At 40.6% G+C, this 20,202-nt stretch overlaps 1 protein-coding gene across 1 annotated transcript in view; it reads right to left on the reverse strand.

Moving 5' to 3' along the window:
• Positions 1–20,202, reverse strand: part of LRRC1 (leucine rich repeat containing 1) — a 68,234-nt gene that overhangs the window by 16,394 nt on the left and 31,638 nt on the right. Inside the window, exons 4-8 of the mRNA XM_068678385.1 lie at positions 19,128–19,217; positions 5,926–5,982; positions 4,207–4,270; positions 3,400–3,474; positions 1,611–1,755 (exon numbers count right to left, since the gene is read on the reverse strand). Coding sequence (XP_068534486.1) covers positions 1,611–1,755; positions 3,400–3,474; positions 4,207–4,270; positions 5,926–5,982; positions 19,128–19,217 — 431 coding nt within the window. The remainder of the gene's footprint in view (positions 1–1,610; positions 1,756–3,399; positions 3,475–4,206; positions 4,271–5,925; positions 5,983–19,127; positions 19,218–20,202) is intronic.

The following is a 20,202-nucleotide window of genomic DNA, read 5'->3' on the forward strand; positions in this document are numbered from 1 at the left end:
GGCCCCCGCACAAAGCTGCTGAGGCAGCAGGGATACAATGTGAGCTCAGGGTGAGGGAGGTGTTTTTGTTTACCACAGAAAAAGGCAGCCAAGGAGGTATCAGGGAGCATCCCACAACTACTCAGAGCCAAACTGTTCTGCAGTGGCAGGTGAGACAGCAGTGGCCACAAATTCAAGCGTGGGAGGGCCCAGTGGGACATCGGGAGAAGCTTCCTCAGGGGGAGGTGGTGGCTGCCCAGGGGATGCTGTAGCAGCCCTGTTAGGGGCTTCAGAGACCTGGCAGACCTGCTACAGCTGGTGTGAGGGGCTGGCGGTGGTCAGAGCCCTGTTCTGAGCAGGAGCCTGCACCAGGTGACTTCTCCAGACCCAGCAGGCCAACCAACACTTCAGCGATCAGCTGAGCTCCTCCCAGAAGCTTCCACAGAGTTAAGAGACATCCCTGTCCAATTTTCCAAACACAAGTAACTTATTATAGTCACCTACGTAGCACTTTTTTGGTGCTTATGACAAAAGCACATTCAAGAAAACATAAAGCTGATGCAAACGAGGCCTGGCCCTCCGCAGTCACCTCCCCCAGCACCAGACCTGCGTTTAACAGGGTTCTCAGGAACAGGCAGCTCCTCTCGTCCACCAACTGGTGCTACAGACAAGCTCCCCTCTTGCAAGCTGTGTGCTCTGTACGCTCTCAGAAGATAACACATCATTTCCCCAGCTCAGATCATCAGAAAGGGCCGCTGCAGCCACCTCCCAAGCACACACTACTCAACTGTAGGACCCACAACACTCACCCCACACCTCTAAATTTAATTTATAGAGAAATATTTGTCTTTTCTCAGGCTTAAACAGCACACAGAGAGAATGGGGAGGTCTGTCCATTCTTTTCCAATTCTTATTTAAACCAAATTCACAAATCCTCCTTCTACTACCTTTTTGAAAAAAGCACCTGGCCAGGAATACTCTTCCAACATGAAACCTTCTGGAAAAACAGCTGATGAGTAGTAAAGAAATAATGCCTCACTAACTACTGCATGGGCAAAAATATTTGCTTTTAAAAAGGCGCTGGTAATGCTTCAGGAAACATTCCTCAATTACTAAACCTGTTACAAAAGGGTCAGGCACTGAAAGGTTGTAGTTTGGATCCTCAAGGGTGAAGGCTGAAGCTGGAACAGCCTTGCACTGGGTTCAGTACAGGATTAACCACATTGTTCGGTTCAAGATAATTACACATCCCACTAAAGAGGATGTCTTTTTTGTAGTGATACTGTCGGTCAGTGTTATCAAGTGACCTACAGCATGTTACAAGCTAGAATTTTACACTGCTGGGGAGTTCTGACTGTGACGTGGACACGGTAGGAATAGAGAGGTCATTAACTTTTAGTTTGTTCTAGTAGCTATCAAGTGCAGGCCAAAAAAGAATTAAGAGGTAGTCATTATGCTGACAATTAAAATGCAAAATTAATAGAGCTATGTATTTCACACTAAGGAAAAAAAAATAAGACAAACTCGTCTCTTACAAAGAAAGAGAAGACTTCAAAAGACTTAAAACCAAGCGACTTCCAATTTGCAGAGGATTAAATGGTTCTGCATGGCAACGTTCACCTTGTACTTACCAATGCCATCAGGTAGGACCTGAATTAAGTTCTGAGAAACAAGCAAGTCTGTTAAAGAAGTCAGACCATTAATTTCTTCAGGAAGGCATTCCAATTTATTTTCAGAAACATCCAGACAAAGCAGGTTTTTCAGGTTTCCTACTTCCTGCGACACAAGATGAAATGTAAGTCGTGTTCAAACATGCAGCAAAGCAATTTGAAAAATGTACAATCACCATGAAATTCCAGAAAGAAAAGCAATTCTTTGCGTGACCTCCAAGTCCTGAAAAAAGGAGGTGGGTAAATTTTCCGTGATAACCCAACTGAGAGATTCAGTTGGGGTTTCTTATTCTAAATACTACTACTGGCCTCAGCAGCCAGACAAGGCGTGCGAAGCACACCCAGGCAAGCACCAACCAAAACTGGAGTTTTCTTCAAGTGAAGACTGCAAAGTTGTTTTTTCAGAACTACAGATTATCAAGCTCCGCATAATTAAAGTCTGCCCCTCCCAATTAACCCTAGGCAAATTCGGATTAGTCTCTCCTGGCTGATACAGCAACATGCCGTGACATCTAGGGATTTCCTATCTTCACATCTCCCCGCTGCAGCGAATGTAGAAACAGGAATGGGAGTGCTGCTCCAGCAAGCATCTTCCAAGTGACAAGTTACACTACAATTATTAGTGATTACTAAATTTTTACAGTGATAACCTGACAATTAGAAGTCTGACAAAGAAATACCTTTCTCCCTACAAGCTATCAGAGCACCCTCCCTCTCCCCACGTCCACACACACCCCTATACGTGTTCTAGAATAGTTCACATTTTAGTCATCTAAATCATCTGCAGGGGAACAGAACAGCAGGGGAAAGAAGGGGGGGTGTCCTTTACTCTTACATATACGCAATTTTCATACAGGGACAGCCTTGATCCTAACTCCCAAGATCACTCCTTCTGTTTACAAAATGTTTGCCTCTCCAGAGAATCTTTCATTAAACACACAGCCCTTGCTCCTACAAGTTCATCCTTCGGATGTTACACAAAATACACAGTTATGGCCAGCTTCAATGAAAACAGTTGCTAAAGTCAGACTTGACCTTTTATGAATGATTATCTGTGTTTAAGAATGAGCCCTTCAAAGTTGTTAGGCCAGGCCAACAACAACAAAGTCACTAACCTATAACCAAATTCCAACTTACACTGTTGACAATGAGATCAATACAGCAAATAACAGCAAGCTGCGCAAGAAACAGGAGAAAACAGGTTTTGACTTGGCTTTGAAGGAAGAAGAAACCCTTCCACATGTTACCATTGTTCTAAGGAAGGAGAATTTAGAGTGCTCCAAGATTTAAATGCTAAGGCCCCTCTCCCCACAGCTGATGTGAGATGGGGGATTTGCCTGCACAGATCAAAATTTCTATTTGTGGCAGCAGTTTTATCATTTAAAATTTCAGTTTAGATAGATACAAAAAATAAATAAAATTAAAAAGTGAAGGTTAGCTCAGCCAATTAGTGGTTCCCTGATCATTGCACAGGGATTGTAAACAGAGGATGTGTCATTCTATAAACAGAACAAAGTGTCTATTATCAAACAACTCCTTTGTGGACACATCTAAAAGAAAATGTCTGACAGCACAGTATCATGTGTAATCCTTTAAAGAGGAAGAGAAAACCCTTAAACATCCAAAACCAAACCCAGGCAAAGTGAACTGCAAAAACAAGTCAGTTTTAGATTGTCTCCCTTTAGGTATAAATGACAAGGTTTTCTTTTAAAAACACCTTCAATACAATATCGTTAGAGCCCGTCTTTACCTGAGGTATTTCAGCTAATTGGTTTCCATCCAACCAGAGGTCTTTAAGATTGAAAAGTGCACCAATTGTTTCTGGCTATAACACAAAAAGGAATAATGTCAAACAACACGGGACTTTTAACCCAACAGCCATCCTATAATTACAGTTTGAGTAAACCAATCTGTACTACACACACTACAGTCCAATGCAGCAAGAGTGACTGGAAGCATTTGGGAACTCCACCAGACAAATTACCTGCCATAGCTTAATAACCTACAATACTTCACCTGACACGCACTAACAAATTGCATGCAAACTCTTCATCTACTGCAAATCCAACATTTTATTGAGTCAGCTTAAGGGAGGTTACGTATCTTCTGGTAGACCTGTCGGCCACAATTTAAGACACTGAAACCCCAAAGTTTGTCTCTGCCCTATCCCACAGATTCCTATTCTACTCCTGAAAATATAGTGGAACATTTATCTGTGCTCTCCCCTTCCAGTTTCCAACAAATGTTCATGTGTTCACTTCAACTGCTAGTGCAGAGTTTGTGCCCTTCTACACTTTCATTTTTTCCATTGAAAAAGTCTGTGGAGCATTCATTTTCTAGAGAACAGGTGCAGAAATTGTTCAGGCAAAGTAATATTCTACCGAACAAGATGCAGCAGATATGGGAAAATCTATCTTACTACCAAAATTTATCTGCACATAGAGAAAGACTCTCTCCTCCACATTTTCTTCTCAATTTTGGACATCCCATGGCCTGTCTAATTTAAATTACACGTGAAACAAGACCAGTGTGCACTTTCAGTGGCATGTTCGCTTACCAAGTGATAAAGTTCATTGTTTCCTAAATCAAGTTCTTCTAGTCGCTGCAGCTGGGCAAGCGATCTGTGAGATAAGTCAAAACAAAACCGCATCAGACTAAACCAACAGAAACCAAATGTATTTGAATGAGCTCATTTTACTGAAACTCGTATTTCAAATTGCAACACATTGTAGGCAGACAGTTATTTTACCAGGCATGGACTACTTAGAGGAATATCTTACTTAAAAAATAAGTTTGGTTTGTCAGCATAATTGCATGCCTTGGAAACATAAAACTTAGTGTAGGCAACCAAATCATTATCCTTGATCTTATCTTTCAGTCTTTGGGGTGGACAATGCCATACAGATTAATACAGTTGGTTAGATTTATTTTTAGGGAGCATTTACAGTTACACAACTGAATTAAAATCCCACATAGTGGCCATGTGGGACAGTACCTAAACCAGTGCTAATCAAGATTCACCAAATGCATCATTTCTCTTCTCAACCTGCTATGTCAATTTCCGAAGAATTTCAGGTTGGATTTGAAGATGCAAACAGGGGAAACCCCGAAAGGATGTAAAAGGTTTTCTGAACATGAACAGACACAGAGAATATGAATAGATCCTTTCCTGCTTCAAAAGCATTCTTCTTCTGTGGAGCTTTTGCTTACCTTCTCCAAAGCTGCAGTAGCACGAAAACCATAGAGCTGTCAGTTACATTACTGACACACCAAATTTTCCATCCAGTAGCAACAAAATTGCCAACATTCAGTGTCAGAATTAACCTACCGTAAATGGAGAAACCTAGCTAGCAATTCATAACTTCTGATCACTGACATTTAAAGTTCCTTGTGGCTCCCAACTATAAACAACTGCAACAGAGATACTGGGGAGATTGACAGGACAAAAGGGACCCAAATGTAACTAGGGAACAGATTCTGATTAAAATAGCTTACATCTATTACATTATACTCTAGATGATCTAAACAAGCTGAACAGAATTCATGGGAACTCCTGCAAGAAACAGCCAGGCAGTGAAGAAAGGAAACCACTTCACTACAGAAATAAAAAGCTTCTTCCAAGCAGTCAAAATGGATCCCCAAACTTTAACTGATTAATCTTAAATAACTGATTAATCTGATGAAAGAGCACCAACTCCTCGACCACAATGCAGACAGTATAGAGACATCTAGATTTTTTTCCCCAAAAACCACTGGGGGTGGAGTCGGACTTCAGACATCAGTAGGCCTGGTTTTTCATAAAGGCTTTGATCTCCAGGTTTTTGAAGCTTTTGTTTACTCAAGTCCCCAAATGAATGCTTATTTAAATTTCATGACGGTCCATAGAGCAATTCAGAATTGAAAACTCTGAGATCCCATTATCCTGCTTTCACAGTTATGAAATTTCAGCATGGGAGCAATCCAAACTACCCCTCCCACTGCTGAAGCATTAGTTCAACGCATGCAGGAAGAACTGTTTGGTGTTGCTGTATTTTAGACAGAATAGCTACACGGAGCAGAAACAATCTACACAGACTGCAGATGCCTGCAACTAATCAATTACAGCTAGAAAGAATGGATGTAACTAAGTGTTATTAAAACAAAGCTGTATCCCATAGACGTTGTCAATCTGCACTGAGTATTTTTTCTAGCTGTCATTCAGTTTCAGCCGTTAGCAGATTTTTAGAATAAGAACATTTTACACTAAACATAATCAAACATTCAAAATGTCACTTACTCAGGTAAATATGTCAGCAAATTTTCTCTAAGTTCCAGTGAAGCCAGGTTATAAAGACTGAAAAATAAAATAAAAAACATATTTTAATGCAGTCCTTTTTCTATTCTGCGCTTTCAGAAGAAAAAAAAAAAAAAAACAGTGTTTACATAGTTTAAAACAAAAATCTGCTGTGAGCTGTTTGGTTTTTAACTTGATCAGACCATCATGTGAAGCGAAGCATACCAAGAGGGGAAGTCTTTGCTTGTTTTTCTGCGACACTTCAAAATACTAGCGCTAGAAAGTAAACAGACAAAACACAATTTTCCACTTGTTAAAAGGTCGGTAGTTGCAAATTACTAAATGGAGCATATTCATGCCACGAATTTACGTCTTTGCTTCCAGAATCTGTCACGGGCTACAGAAGTTGGAGGGCATCAGGTAAACTCATCACTGCTCTAACTACATCACGCTCATTAACGTAAGTGACATTATGCTCCTAAGCGGCTCACTACTCCACATCCCAGGCTTTTACTAACATCACCATAGCAACATTCAGATTTTTCAGGGTTTTATTTATGACTAAATGGAACACAAGGAGTCAGACATTATCCCAACACTATAATCTGCTCTAATCCTTCAGCGTCCTAGGGAAAAAGACAAATCAGAGATGGGGACTACAAATAAGCAGTTCCCTACAACAGAGTATGTTCTGCCTTGGTCTGCAGGGGAGGGGGGCAATGTCTCGTGCCTTAAATGATATCTAGATGAAAATAAAAACAATTCCACCAAATTTGAAACACCTGTTAAATTCAAAGCCAACGTGTTTTTGTTTGTACACCTCAGGAAAACAAAAACATGCATTAAGGCCACATAAAATTGGAATTTTGTTTCCACTTCAAACAATACCAACATACCGAATCACTCAATCACTAGTTAGCTCCAGCAGAAAAGCAGCTGATACCCTGAATAAAACCGAAGAAAAGCCTTCATTTTGTGACTCCAGTGCAGCTATATAAGCAGGGAAGGCAACATAATCGATGTAATGAGTTATGAGAAGGGAGAGAAGATTTTTCACAAATTGAATTTGGATGGTGTCTGGAAAAAAAAAAACACACCTTACTTCAAGCACCAATTTTCCACTGCATTCAGAGAACACAACGAAATCACAAAGGAGTTTTGATTACATCCCGAACAGCCCTCCCCGGCTTTTCAAATGAGCAAATTTTACCCGAAGGGCTCTTTGTTCCTCCAGAAGAAAAACAGTTAAAACACGCCATATGGGTGAAGACATTTAAGTAGAAGCTTATCACAAAATCAATTAAAAGTGAGAGTAACTCAACTACTGCCATTCAAACTCATTTGACAGAAACTGGGTAGCAAAGAAGACATCTTTCCAGTGACATGAGATAGGGCTCTCACGTAAAAATGTTAACATTATAAAACACGAGGGAGGATGGGACACATACCTGACGTCCTCACATAAACCAGATTAGTGGAGGGGGAGAGGGAAGCAGCGAAGGAGAACCATTTTTCTCCAGAGGTTTCATACAGCGGGTCTGCTCTTACTCTGACCACCACCTCCAGATTTCCACAACGATTTGCTTTACTGGTTTCCTTTCCAGAAATCTATTCCAATAGATTCCAATTCCTTCAGATTCTGCTCTCAATTCAAGCTTGTATGAGGTCAGCCCCACGAACCACTTTTATCAAGAGAATACAAGAAGGATGCACACACCACCAAGCTGCAAGGAATCTCGTGTTTACAAAGCATCCTTCATCTACTTATCTCCCTCCCCATCACGCTGAAGTGTCGATGAGTAAAATGGTGCAATCTCTTAATTTCTCTTCTTACATCAGACATCACTTCAGCTGTGGTTAAACAGAAATCTTTGTCAGCAAAACCACGCTCAACAGCGAGAACCTGGGAGCCACCTCCTCAGCCTGCAGTCTCACTGTATCATTAAACTGGGACAGGGCAGTGAATCGGCTCAGGCAATTGATCCTCCTTAAAAATAACCCAGCAAAAAAGAATAATACAGATCCCTAATCCAACGTACTATAAATCCCCTTAAACACCTGGGCCAGTACAGCTGCCAGAAAGGTGCAAGGAGGGCATCTGTGCTGCCTCAGCCAGCAGGACCGTGGTAGGCCCTGGGCAGCTGTGGCCCTGCAGATCCCTGGATTTGCCCCCAGCTGCTGATTGTGTGCTTTACAGAGACTGTGGCTGACCACAGGCCCATATTACACTTCTTAGGGGAGTCCACTACCTGTGGGATTATTTCTTCGTGCCCAGTGACACAGCTTTCTAGATGAGAACTTCTTTATTCTACAGCTGCTCTTACTCCGAGTTTGCTTACAATTACAACTTCACCCTGGAACAAAATAAAGACACTTCCCTCCACCCCTTTAATCTATCCTTTGTACTCCTTCCAGGTTCTCCAGCCCAGTCCAAACACAATATAAGCAGCCCCCAATAGGCACAATGAAGTCATGTAAAATAGAGACTAAGGCTACAAAGTTTACATCAGCAAAGCTGTTCCATTAGACTGAAGTATTATGATTAAGGTGGATCCTTCCAAAACAAGAGGCCAGCAAATATGAGGAAACTCATTAGCCTTAAATTTCTGCAAGTTATAGGATCGGCTCCCAGCAAGCCTATATTGCAATTTAAAAATTGCATGGGAAAACATGTAGAGTATAAAATAGCAGGCAAAAATGGACAAGGCGTGCTGATGTACCAGAGCACCGATCTGACACGTTCCAGAGCAGAGATCGAGCTCTTCCTTATACTTACCAAGGGCTTCTTAGTACATTCTATGTTCACTAACATTTTCTCCCTGTTAAGTTATGTAAACAGACAGGATTTTTAGCCATTTGCTGTTGTTCAAATACGTTTTCTGATGAAATAACACTTTATCTTTGGAAAGTGTAATTTTTCCTCTTCTCAGGTACAAACAGATTTTTCACAGTATACCAAATGATTTTTTTTTTGTCTTTTCCCTCTGCCATTAATTTTGTGGATGCATTGTTAATAGAGTCTTTCTGGAGATTTTCAAAGGAACTAAAAGAAGCCATACCTTAACAATTTCAGAATCTTTCCCTATTCCTCATTTTAATCTAGGAGAGAAATAGCAGTCACTGTGTTGTTTTTTTTGTTGTGATCTGTAAAACACAAAGGCAATGCAGCCTGCTAGGGCAGGAGACGCAGTTCTGGCAGCAGCTGCTCACCAACCGCATTTAGAAATACAAACACGCTGGAGAGCATTGCAGACTGCTCTAGAACAAAGCGACAAACAGTCCTCTCCCCCTGCAAAATCAGAAAATGTACAAACAAAATGTCATCTGCACTCTAAAGGGGAGGAGGGAAGGGGAGTGCTTTTCCAAGGCTACTATTGTAAGAAGCTCCGAAACTTGTAAAAGCATTAATATTGTAATCATTCTCACCACAAAAGCTACCACACACACGGAGTGCTGAGCATGTGTGTGAAATTACTGAGCACAAGGCAACAGCAAACCCAGCCAGAGGATCCAGTAATTGAAATAATTACCAAGTTTTCCATTTTAGCATTCCAGACGATTACGGGTTTAAGGGTGGAACCAAGCAGAATCTGAAGGTATGACATGGCTAAAAATGCCTTTTTCAGTACAAACCAGGGAAGTTTTTTCAGTGCTGGACTTAAAGTAACTTTAGGTACTGGTGCTCATCACGAGAGATAGATGAAAAGAAGAAACGTGAAAGCAATAATTGAGGACAAAACTACAAGGAAAAAAGTAGTCTGTAAATGCTGGAAACATCTTTCCTGAGCACACCTGCCAGAATTTAGGAGGTAAACTCACAGCCTAACATGTCCCACAGAAAAGGATACACCTAGGGAACTCTGCAAATACTCCTTTATGTCAACGACAGCATCCCTTCCAAAATAAAGAGAACAGTAGAATGAGCCACTAACAGTGGAATTAAAGCACGGTTTTGTTCTTCCAAAGCAAGGCTATTTTTCTTTGGATTAATTAAAAAAAAAAAAAAAGCCTCAGTAGCAACATAGCCTACAAAACAACCGTTTCAAAAGCAGATAGATGATTGTGGACAACAGCAACGCACTGCAGTAAGCAAAATACTATCAACTGCAGTTACAAAAGAAAAAATAGAAAAAAGACAGACACATTCCCTAGTTACCTTGGATGAAATCACAACTTTTTCAGTGTATCCCATATGTTAAGCATACTCTGTATTGTAAAGTTATAAAAGACAAAGCCGAGAAGAGTTATGCTGGTGCTTTAACACCATAGACAGCCGTGTCGTTCTCCTACTTAAGACATCAGAAAGTCAGCCTCAAGAGAACATTATCTGCCCCAATTTATCTCACCCCTCACCACAGCAGGACCAGAAGCTCTCAAGCCCTTGGGTACACCAGCAAAGGCTTCTGAGGAAATAAAAGGGAAGCATGGTGACACACAGTATTTTCTTGTTAAAAAGAAGTGGGAAAAAGAAAGGTGGAAAAAGCTGTGAGAAAATTAAAATGAAGGATAAAAGGACTAATATGAAAGCTAATGCTCTTAATAAAAAAACTGAACAAGTGCAGTCTCATTTCATTAATAGAAGCCTCAAGTATTTCTTTCAGTCCTATGTGAGGAGCATGACACAGTTGAGCATATGGGAAAAGTCAGACATTGGGAAATAATGGAGCAAAATCTCATGAGATGAAGATATAAAGGACGTGCAGAAATGCAAGGCCCCATTTGCACCTCTCCAACAGGCTTTAGCTCATTATTGGAATGCAAAATCCTCAGAGCAGTTTTGGTAATAGCAATCTATAAAGAACGACCTTTTCCTCACATTTCCAGGATTGAGAAGAGAAGGAAAAGACAGGCGAGTTGGCACGGTCCCTGCATTTATATGGAACAAAGGCAAGTCCCACACAGTAAGGATGGTTCTGGGCACAGAAAGAGTCACCAAAGGGCCAACCATAAGCAAGGTCCATTATGCTGACAGGAAAAGGAGAAGGAGAGGTCCGGAAGATGCTTTGAGCTCTGTTATCTTTAATAAACTCTGTAGCATAGCAGTAAGAGGAATGGTTTTATTATAGACTTTGGAAATAGTGCGATTTCAGAACTCATCTGTTGCATTACTCAAGGCATTCAGAAAGAGTTGGGAGAAGGAGCAGATGAAGAAACTATGAATTTCTACTCTGAAAGCAGTAGTGCCATACAGGTGGCTATTTCAGCTGGGCCCCTGTCCCAGGTCACTCCCTGAAGATGTCTCCTTCTGTCACCCCCTCTTCATAGAAGGGCTGCAGAAGAAGCCTGGCAAGACCAGTCTCCAAACTCCTGCACCTAAATTATTCACTGAAACTCAGGGGATTTCTTGAGTTTAAGGACATTTCCAACGCAGGGGAAGCAATATTAGCTCTGTAGGGCATTCTTACGACTCTCAACTTCCCTAAGCTTCAACTAACATGTAACCATGCAGCTTGTGGTCCATACTCTCCCAGTCCATGTTTTACCCCCCTTTTTTAGAAAGATAAACACTAGATACTTATTTTCCTTCCAGCTACTGCTTAATACTGACATAATTAGACAAAGCTATCATGAAAAAACTTAAAATTTATATCCATTATATGGTAACCTACAAATAGTAGAGAACTGCAGCTAGCTTCCTTTCTAGCTTAAGCTTGAAATTGTGTTGCTTTTTTTTCCTCCAAATGTCAGTTTAACCACTCTCCTGCCTCCCTGTTTGGTTCCCCTTCAGTTACAGAAACCTGTTGTACAGTGCGAACGATGAACAATTTTTGCAAGACCAATCCAAGAGAATTTAAAGAGAGACCTTAGGCCTACATCATGCAATAAGGGAGGGTGCTTTTTTGCAAAGTTTTAGTTCCTGAATCCTACAAACTCTTAGGTGAGCTTGAAACTACAGCACAAATTCATTTCCTAAACGAGGGCACTTACCCATTCAAAACATACCATCTTTACACACATGAGGTCAAACTGTTTTACCTCTGAATATAAGGGCTGCTATAAAAACAACTGCAAAGCAAGGTAGCTAGCTTCAGTTTTGATGAAGCTGTTGTTACATCTCCTCCGCAGCAGGCCTGAAGACCACTCTTCCAAAAGTCACCTTTGAGACCATTTACGCCTCCCCTCTAAAGGCAAACCAACTCTAAGCAACTTGCATCTAAGCTAAACAGTATCTTTTCCTCTCAAGTTTACATGCATAAAATACAAGGGAAAGGCACGTGAAGTTGGTTTTTGTTTCCCCCTCATGAAGGGTAAACTTATGAAGGGCTGTCAGGGCTTCCCCAGAGAACCCATCTAGAGTAGACTCAAAAGAAAGCCAAGTTGATAATTTTGTCTTCCTGGACTTAAACAGGAAAAACATTAAAGGCAGAGGAAGAGCACTTGAATCATTAGTTACTTGCATCAAACTGTTGATACAATTAATTGGCTTGTAAAAGAGCTACAGGTCTGCCACAAGGGAAAAAGAAAGATAGAAAAATATCAGTATCTTATCAGCCACTCACCGGGTGAAAGATTAAACAGACAATTCAGTACAATCCGCATCCAAATTATAAAAGAGGAGCAGAGTAGTACAGCTGATGTCCAAAAAGCTCCTTAGATCTATAGCAGAGGTAGTCTAAGCTGCTAACTAGGAATAGTTTTCTATGTAAGCTTGTTTTCTAAGATGCTGTATTCAATTTTCTCTCTCACACACAGAGCAGCGAGCATGGTCCAAAAGACAGACAGGGAAACTGAACTCGGTATGACCTTCAAAAGGGATCATTAAGAGATAAGAGAGATTTATAATTACAGCACAGTCTGTTCACTTTTGAATGCTTTCTTCAATTTGCTTATCAAGATTACTGAAACAATTTGGGGAAGCTAAGCCAATTCACTATTACAACAAGATTTTCAAAATCTCTTCCATTCTACTCATGCAACATACATTTCCCACTCCTTAACCAAAATTACGTATTATTATTTTATTTACAAAAAATAATTGCTAAATATATGTTAAGGGCTTCTTCCTTGTACAGCATACAAGATGTAACTTCTCTTCTTTAAAGGCCAGATGGTACCGCACTCACTATTTCATTGTTCCTGAAATAAACTTTCGAGTTCCTTAACGTTGAGTTTTGCCATTTAGCACACAGCTGTGATTAGCACCAAACACTCCTCCTACTCAAACTGTAAATATTCCTTGTCATGCTAAATTCAGAGTGTGAACTTCTAATCCTATATATAGTCAGCCTAGTCAGGCCAACTACAAATAGTTCTTCTATGTGTTTGCAAGGTAAGCCTCCCAACTTTTGTTGTCATGTAAGGCCATATTATGCTAAACCTGAATGCTGTCTTGCTCCAGACAACTTCCAGAGCTTTTCCCCCTCTGTGCAATGCTGCCAGATGCACAGTCCACACTCGTGACGTTCTAGCATACACTAAGCAAAATACAGCCAAAGACTGGCCCAGGAATCCATTAGCAAAATAAGCACACCATTCTGATCTGCTCCTGGACCATCTGCATTAAGAGTATCGCCCCTGCCTTTGAAGACTTTTTATTCTCCAGCTACTCCTAGTCAGATCAACATTAAAGATTCTGAATTCAGAAAGTTGCTGAAAACTTCCAAACATCTAGAACTAAAAACATAGATATTAAAAGGTCATGCTCAGCAACTTTGTTTCCCTAACATGAAATCTCTGGATACTTGTGGTTCTGTGACTCTTGAAAAGCACACCTCTAACACAATACTCCTAAGTGCCCTAACATTTGTTCTGCTCTTTGCATTATGTTCGTTTGCATTATGAAATGCATATGCTAGCTGCAGACATTAAGAGGAAAATTTGTCTGCTTACCTGGTAATTCCCTCTCAGTAGTAAGGCCCACAGATCCACTCAGCCCGCTTGCAAGCTTGGTAAACCAGACTCATCAGTCATTGGCATCCATCAGAAGAATATCCCTCCCATCTAAAGGAACTCTCACCTCCCCATTTTAAAGGTTTCTAAAGCCAACATGAAGCTCCTCTACTTTCTTGCATCACAGACTGTGCAGTTCTCTAAAGAAAAGGTTGCAAATCGTGGGGATGCTACCAATCATGTCTGCCTTTTTCAGACATGGGCAAGACAGCTGAAAAAAATGGTGAAAGCTAAAGACTGGATAAGAGAGAGATGTTTTGTATGCTGATGGGCAGCAGGTGTTAAATCACAATTTAAGCACAGCATGAATCTCTAAGTTCCCAAATCTTTGCTGCTAAAATGCCAACATCACTCTGTAGGGTGGAGGGAACTAACCCCAAAGCCAACACGTAAGGACAGAATGTGCTCGGGACGGACGTGCACCTGATTATTCGCATCACTGTGAGGCATGCCCCAGGAAGGTTTACAGGCAGGTACGAAGAAACACCCTGAGTTTTGAATTTCAGGAAAAAGTTATGCCCTGTGTTCTGGATGTTAAGTAAGGAGCTATTGAAGAAAAACCCTGGAAGCAAATGGAAATTACTAAATGCTACCCGTGGTGGGAGGAACAGACTACACCTGCTCGTCGGACAGCTCTGCATTCACAGTCCTGGTGCTGCAGAATAGGCAGGGAAATTAGACTTGCTTCATTAGGCTGAGAAACACTGAAAAAGACACTCCCACTAACAGCTCAAATTGTATAACCTGTTTCTCTGAATGGTTCAACTAGATAACAGGACAACTCCTATTCCTACTCAACTAATTATTAGCTTAATGCATTAGCATTCACTGTTTTACTCCACACCACGAGTTAAAAAGACCACAGAGAAACACTCAAAAAATAGCATTGCTAATATTAAAATATCTAGTGCATTACCAAGTCCCAAAGCAGAGCACAGCAAAAAGATCTGTGACACACTAAAACTACAGACGAGGAAAGGGCTTAAAAAAAGAAGTGTTTTTATCTGACAAGGGAAAACTTGTAGCACGTGTACCAGCACTGGATATGCAGATTGATTTGGTCACACAGAAGAAGGCGAGGTGATGTACACTGAGTATGGCTATGTACAAGCAAGAAGACAAAAAGGAATAGAGAGGCATTGCCTATCTTCTTCAAACGCCCACCTGGGAGCCTCACATACACTCCACTTTGGCAACATGAAGGAAAAGAAACATTCAAAAGGACTACGCAGAAGAATTCTTAAAGGCACAATAAAAATATAAACAGCAACTTTACATATCAAAAGCCTGAATGAATTAAGATACTCGCCTGAGACAGTGAAGCTGATCATTGGTATTCATCTTATACATCAGAGCATGAGAAAACTGGAGAGAATATCTGGAAGACTCACGTCCACAAAATGCTTCCCATGAGTGAAATAGAAGAGTATTACCTAATGTCAGGTAGGTAACTTCTGAACTAACATCTCAAGTGCTGCCGTTCGAAAAAAATGAGCTGTTACTTTTGCTGCTTTCCCCATATAATGCAGGAGGACAAATCTGTGGTGCCACAACGCTTGAAGTAGGTAGTGTATATATATATATATATATATATATATATATATATATATATTCACTAAGTGCATAATGATTGCTATAGTATTCTAAGGTGAATTAGAGATCTCACTGGCTGTATTAGGCAGTTTCCCAGACAAGATTCTAGGACTGTAATAATTCAGCATGTTTTTTTCCCTACATTTTCACATACTCTAGTGGCCAGAAGACCAGTAGCAAGCACATGGATATCACGTTTTTCCCCAAAATAAATACAGCTGTAGCAGAGTAACTCACCAAGTTATGTACTTGCTTGCTCACTATTTGACCATCTCATACAAAGCACATAGGTCCAGTGTACTCCATCAAGTAATACCATGGATCATTATCCAAAGCACACGGGAACTCCAGTAAGGCATTTACAAACATCCCAACACCTGGAAGAGCTTTTTTTGGTCTCTTCAGCCAGAGAGACAATTAGCATTATCTTCTTTCTAATACCTAGCATTCTGGGGGGCCCAGAAAGTACAGAAGAAAGAAAACAGAGAAGGGAACAAAAAACACGAGTACATGACATTTGGAGAATCCACTGAGTATTTCACTGCTTTTATCAAACATAAGGCAATCAACGGGACAACCAAATTCACTTAAATTATAATTTCACACTTAAAAGATGAAGCTTGTGTGTAAAGGAAAGCTGCACCTGTTGGTAGCTAGATGGAAAAATAATAATTTATTATTTATAGATGTAGAAGTATTCAAAAATGTTGATAACATTCACTCTCAGTGGTAAATGTCATGTAAGGACTTTGTGCTGCAGTCCTAATTAGCTATAAACAAGACTTCTCAATCACTTCCAGCTATAATTAGAATACCTTTCTCTTCATCACTGATGGCTGAAATTCTGTAGTCTGAAGGAGAGAACAGACAGAAAAAGAGCCCTACACTTTTGTTACTGGTCAACACGAGATGTATTAAAAAAAAAAAAGTCATTGAGTAGGATTTAGGTCAGTTCAATGTATTCCAATGCAGATCAACATTCCCCAATAGAGTTCAGGAATGGTTACATTTCTGTGGGATCTGTCATTAGTTCCCTTCCTGTTATGTTAATATTCTTCTGTTTTGGAAATGCCACAGCTTACTTTCGAACTGCCATATTCCTATCTATTGCGAATACCTGATGAGCCAAAGAGAACAGCCCAACACACTTCTGTCTTTAAGCATAAACCTGATTAGCAGAAATATCTGCTAAAAAGAAAAAAAAAAACATGTGGGTTTGTATAAATAAAATATGCATATTCTTAGAAAGCTATGCTGGGTGTATTTTTCAGATCAAAGCAGGCCTATCAGATCTGAATAAAAGTCTAGCCCTCCAGGAAAATTTACCAGGAACACCAAGACAAGCATGATTCTTCCTGAAGCAAGTGAAGATTCCTGGTTTTTCGCTTCAATATTGGGAATTGCAGAATACAGCAGCATAACCCTCAAAACCTGTATGCAACAGCTCACATAAGGTTGAAATAGATTCACATCATCTCCTTGGACTACCTAGGATCAAAATTCGGAAGACTATTACATTTATTCTTGCCTAGCTGAACTGAACGTAACTGACATCTCTGCAAATGCCTGGTATCCCCATATAAACCAAAACTGTTTCTATTCATTTGCTCCAAAATAGAGGCACCATGAGCCACGTGATCAAATGACAGGCAGGGTAAGCAAGGAGGTCGAGTCACAGTAGGCAGTGACCAGACAGGGAAGCCAGTAACCTTCCTCCAGCTATTATTTGCGAAGCAGCAGTCCCCCTTATACTTTGGGAATTGTTTCAGCTTGTCATGTTTCTTGTATTCATTTTCAAAACCAGGCAGGATGCGGAATTTTATCCCTAGGTTTTCAGTAACTGAGAAGTCCGAACAAGCCTGTTCTTAGCTGCCAGTGCTGTGAAAAGCTGCAAGAAAAGTTTCGTGAACTTTTTATAGAAAAGAAAGAATGTCACAAAAGCCCCAGCCCGTGCAATTTTTAGTAAGACTTTGCCGTAGTCAGTGGGCACACATTAGCTGTACCTGTTAGTGCTTGTGGAAGGTTTCAAAAGGTATTTTCTACTTCTGTTGGGCCTGGTGCCAGCTGACAGCTTTCATACACACGGGAAGTGGCTAAAGCACTACTGGTCTGGACTTGACTACATTGCAGGAGCTCTTAATAAGATCCCTTCTGGAGGAGTCCTCTATTTAGAAACAGTTGGCTTTTAATGATTGTTAGGGACTATGTTGGCTCTCCAAAGAATCCACATTAAAAATACTCCACTTTATGAAAGGATGTCCAAGATTAATAGGCCTCTACCATTACACAACTCAACATCCAAGCTGGGCACAGTAACCAGAGAGGCAGAACTATCAGGGGCTGCAGGAAATTTCTAATTCTCTAAAATGGTAAGTTTCCCAATAAAGGTAATAAAGTTGAGCTAAAGCACAGATCTCTTAAGTTCAGTGAAAACTACTTCTGAAGCTGGAATAGCGAGCGAAGCTCTTCAGCCTGGAAAAAAAAATAATAAGAAAAAAAAAAAAGAAAAAAGCACCTGGGGATATAATAGAAATCTACAAAGTCAATGGCAGATCAAGAGGCACAGGGATCAACTGTTCACTGTCTCTTCCAATACTAGCAAAAAAAGCAGTCAGACAGGTGGAGTCAGGCCCAAAAACAAACAAACAAAAGAAAACCAATGCAATGGGTAATAAACTTTTGCAGCTATTTGCCAGGGGCGAATACTAAAGATGTCTCCATAAACTCAACGAGAAACTGGACTAGTAAGTGGAAGAGGGATTCGTTATTGCTGCCATTAGACAAACCACAACCCAAAACTCAGGAAATCCCCTGAACCAGAGGATGGTAAGAGCAGTAATCAAACACACACTTCTTAATCCTCGCTAGGCATCTGCTTAGTACAACTGGAGAAGAAAGTTAGATGGGCCCTTAAACTGAATGAGCAAAGCCACTCTCACCTGTTTAATTGAGACACGGAAATGCCTTTTCTCCTTGAAATCAGAAGAGCTACCCTTGCCTCCACTAAGAGAGAAGACATTCCTGTTTGCAAGCGTGGATGTTTATTACAATCAAAATGAGACAGACATAAAGTACACTTTACTTTTCATGTGCTCCACTTTGGAATTCTGTCCCTGCAATCATGCTCTGCTTTCCAGAGCTAACAAACATCTCAAAAGCTTATCAAATTTCACCTTAAGAGCTGTTTTCTGAGTTTCCATCTCAACAGTTCCCGCTGGAGTTTTTTCAGAAGCAGACTGCTGCTATGATTAGGAACCTTCTAATTTCCAGCCTGATCATGGCCAGCTTTTACCCGTTTGTTCTTGTGCCAGCACTGTCTGGTTTTGAGCTAAGCAGCAAGCTGGCTGACATGTTTACAATAATGGATCAATGGCCTTTATCACAGCAAAGGAAAGTAAAAGGTCAGTTCTGCATCATAAGACACCTATTTAATTCTGCATTTAAAAATCCAAGTTACTCCAAATCCCTGAGAACAGAGCATAAGCATAAACATACATGATTCGGGTTCTGCGGTAGCCTGCTAAAGGTAAGTGAAAACGCAAAGTGATTTTTTTAAACAGATCAATATGAAGAAAACAAACAAACAAACAAACCTGTAAATAATCGTATAGGTAATCATATTATTTACAGTTATACAAGTCACTTATACAGTATGTATAACAAGACAGAAAAATAAAGATATCAATAAAGTTTAAAACAAACAAACAAACAAACAAACTTACTTCCCAATGTTTTCAGGTAGTGCTTGCAGAGAGATGTCATTTACTGAAAGACATGTTAGATTCTGTAATTCAGGAAAGCTCTCAGGCAACCTATGGAGATATTAATTCAAGTCAAGGACTTCCAGTGTAAGTATTCACATTAATATAATACACAGAAAAAAAAAAGAGATCGTGTAGCAGAAAACTAGAGCCTATTTAGCCAATGTACACAGAGAGGGGAGGAATGCCTAGACTCCCAAAAATTCTAGGGATCATAGTAAACTAACTAAATAAAAACATAGCTGACAAACTTCAAAGTTTCCTCTGTGTCAAAGTGCAGGTAATATCTCTGTCTCCTGACTCCTCTCCTCCCTGTCTCCAATTTATAGCTCCAAAAAGCCATATGACTTGAGAACATACACGGCATTTTAATAAATTGAAAATTAAATAGAAAAAAAACATCTATTGGTATTATCCTGCATCACCCATATGGTAAAATAATCAAGCAAATTAGTTTCATGCAGTACATTTGGTTGCGTACACACTCAGAGCAGGGCCATTTTGTGTTAGCCACTAGGCTGCTCTTCAGCTGCTGCGTTTTGAAGAAACAGTCTGTTCGCTATCAGGACAATGTTCCGTTGTTCCAGCCCTCCACATGCACTGCTTCACAACACAACAGCACGTAATCCCTCTCCTCTTTCACTCTAAAATGCAAGCATATGCAAAGTGCTCCCCAAGTCTTCTGCATGATCCTCAGAGCCTGCAACCTAAGCTCAGGCCGTAGCACTCGGTCTGGTTCCTGCTCCCCACGTCCCCCAGCTCCAGGTACATGGTGCAACCTGCAGACCTCTAACAGGAGACGTGGTGTGCAGGCAAACAGCTGCACGTGATGGGGAAAGGGAAGCAGACAAATGACAGCAGGGGGACTTCTCATGTGCTCAACTCCATACTGCCTTGTTACTTTCTGTACATTACTAACAGAACCCACTTGGGGTCTCTACAATGTGACCTATACACCCCCGTAACTGTACAATAGTAGCAACATGCTTGGAAGCAGCAGTTTCACCATTTAGGCTCTTATACTCTTAAGACTTGA

Source organism: Anas acuta, chromosome 3 (assembly GCF_963932015.1).
Source record: "Anas acuta chromosome 3, bAnaAcu1.1, whole genome shotgun sequence".
NCBI classification, from domain to species: domain Eukaryota; kingdom Metazoa; phylum Chordata; class Aves; order Anseriformes; family Anatidae; genus Anas; species Anas acuta.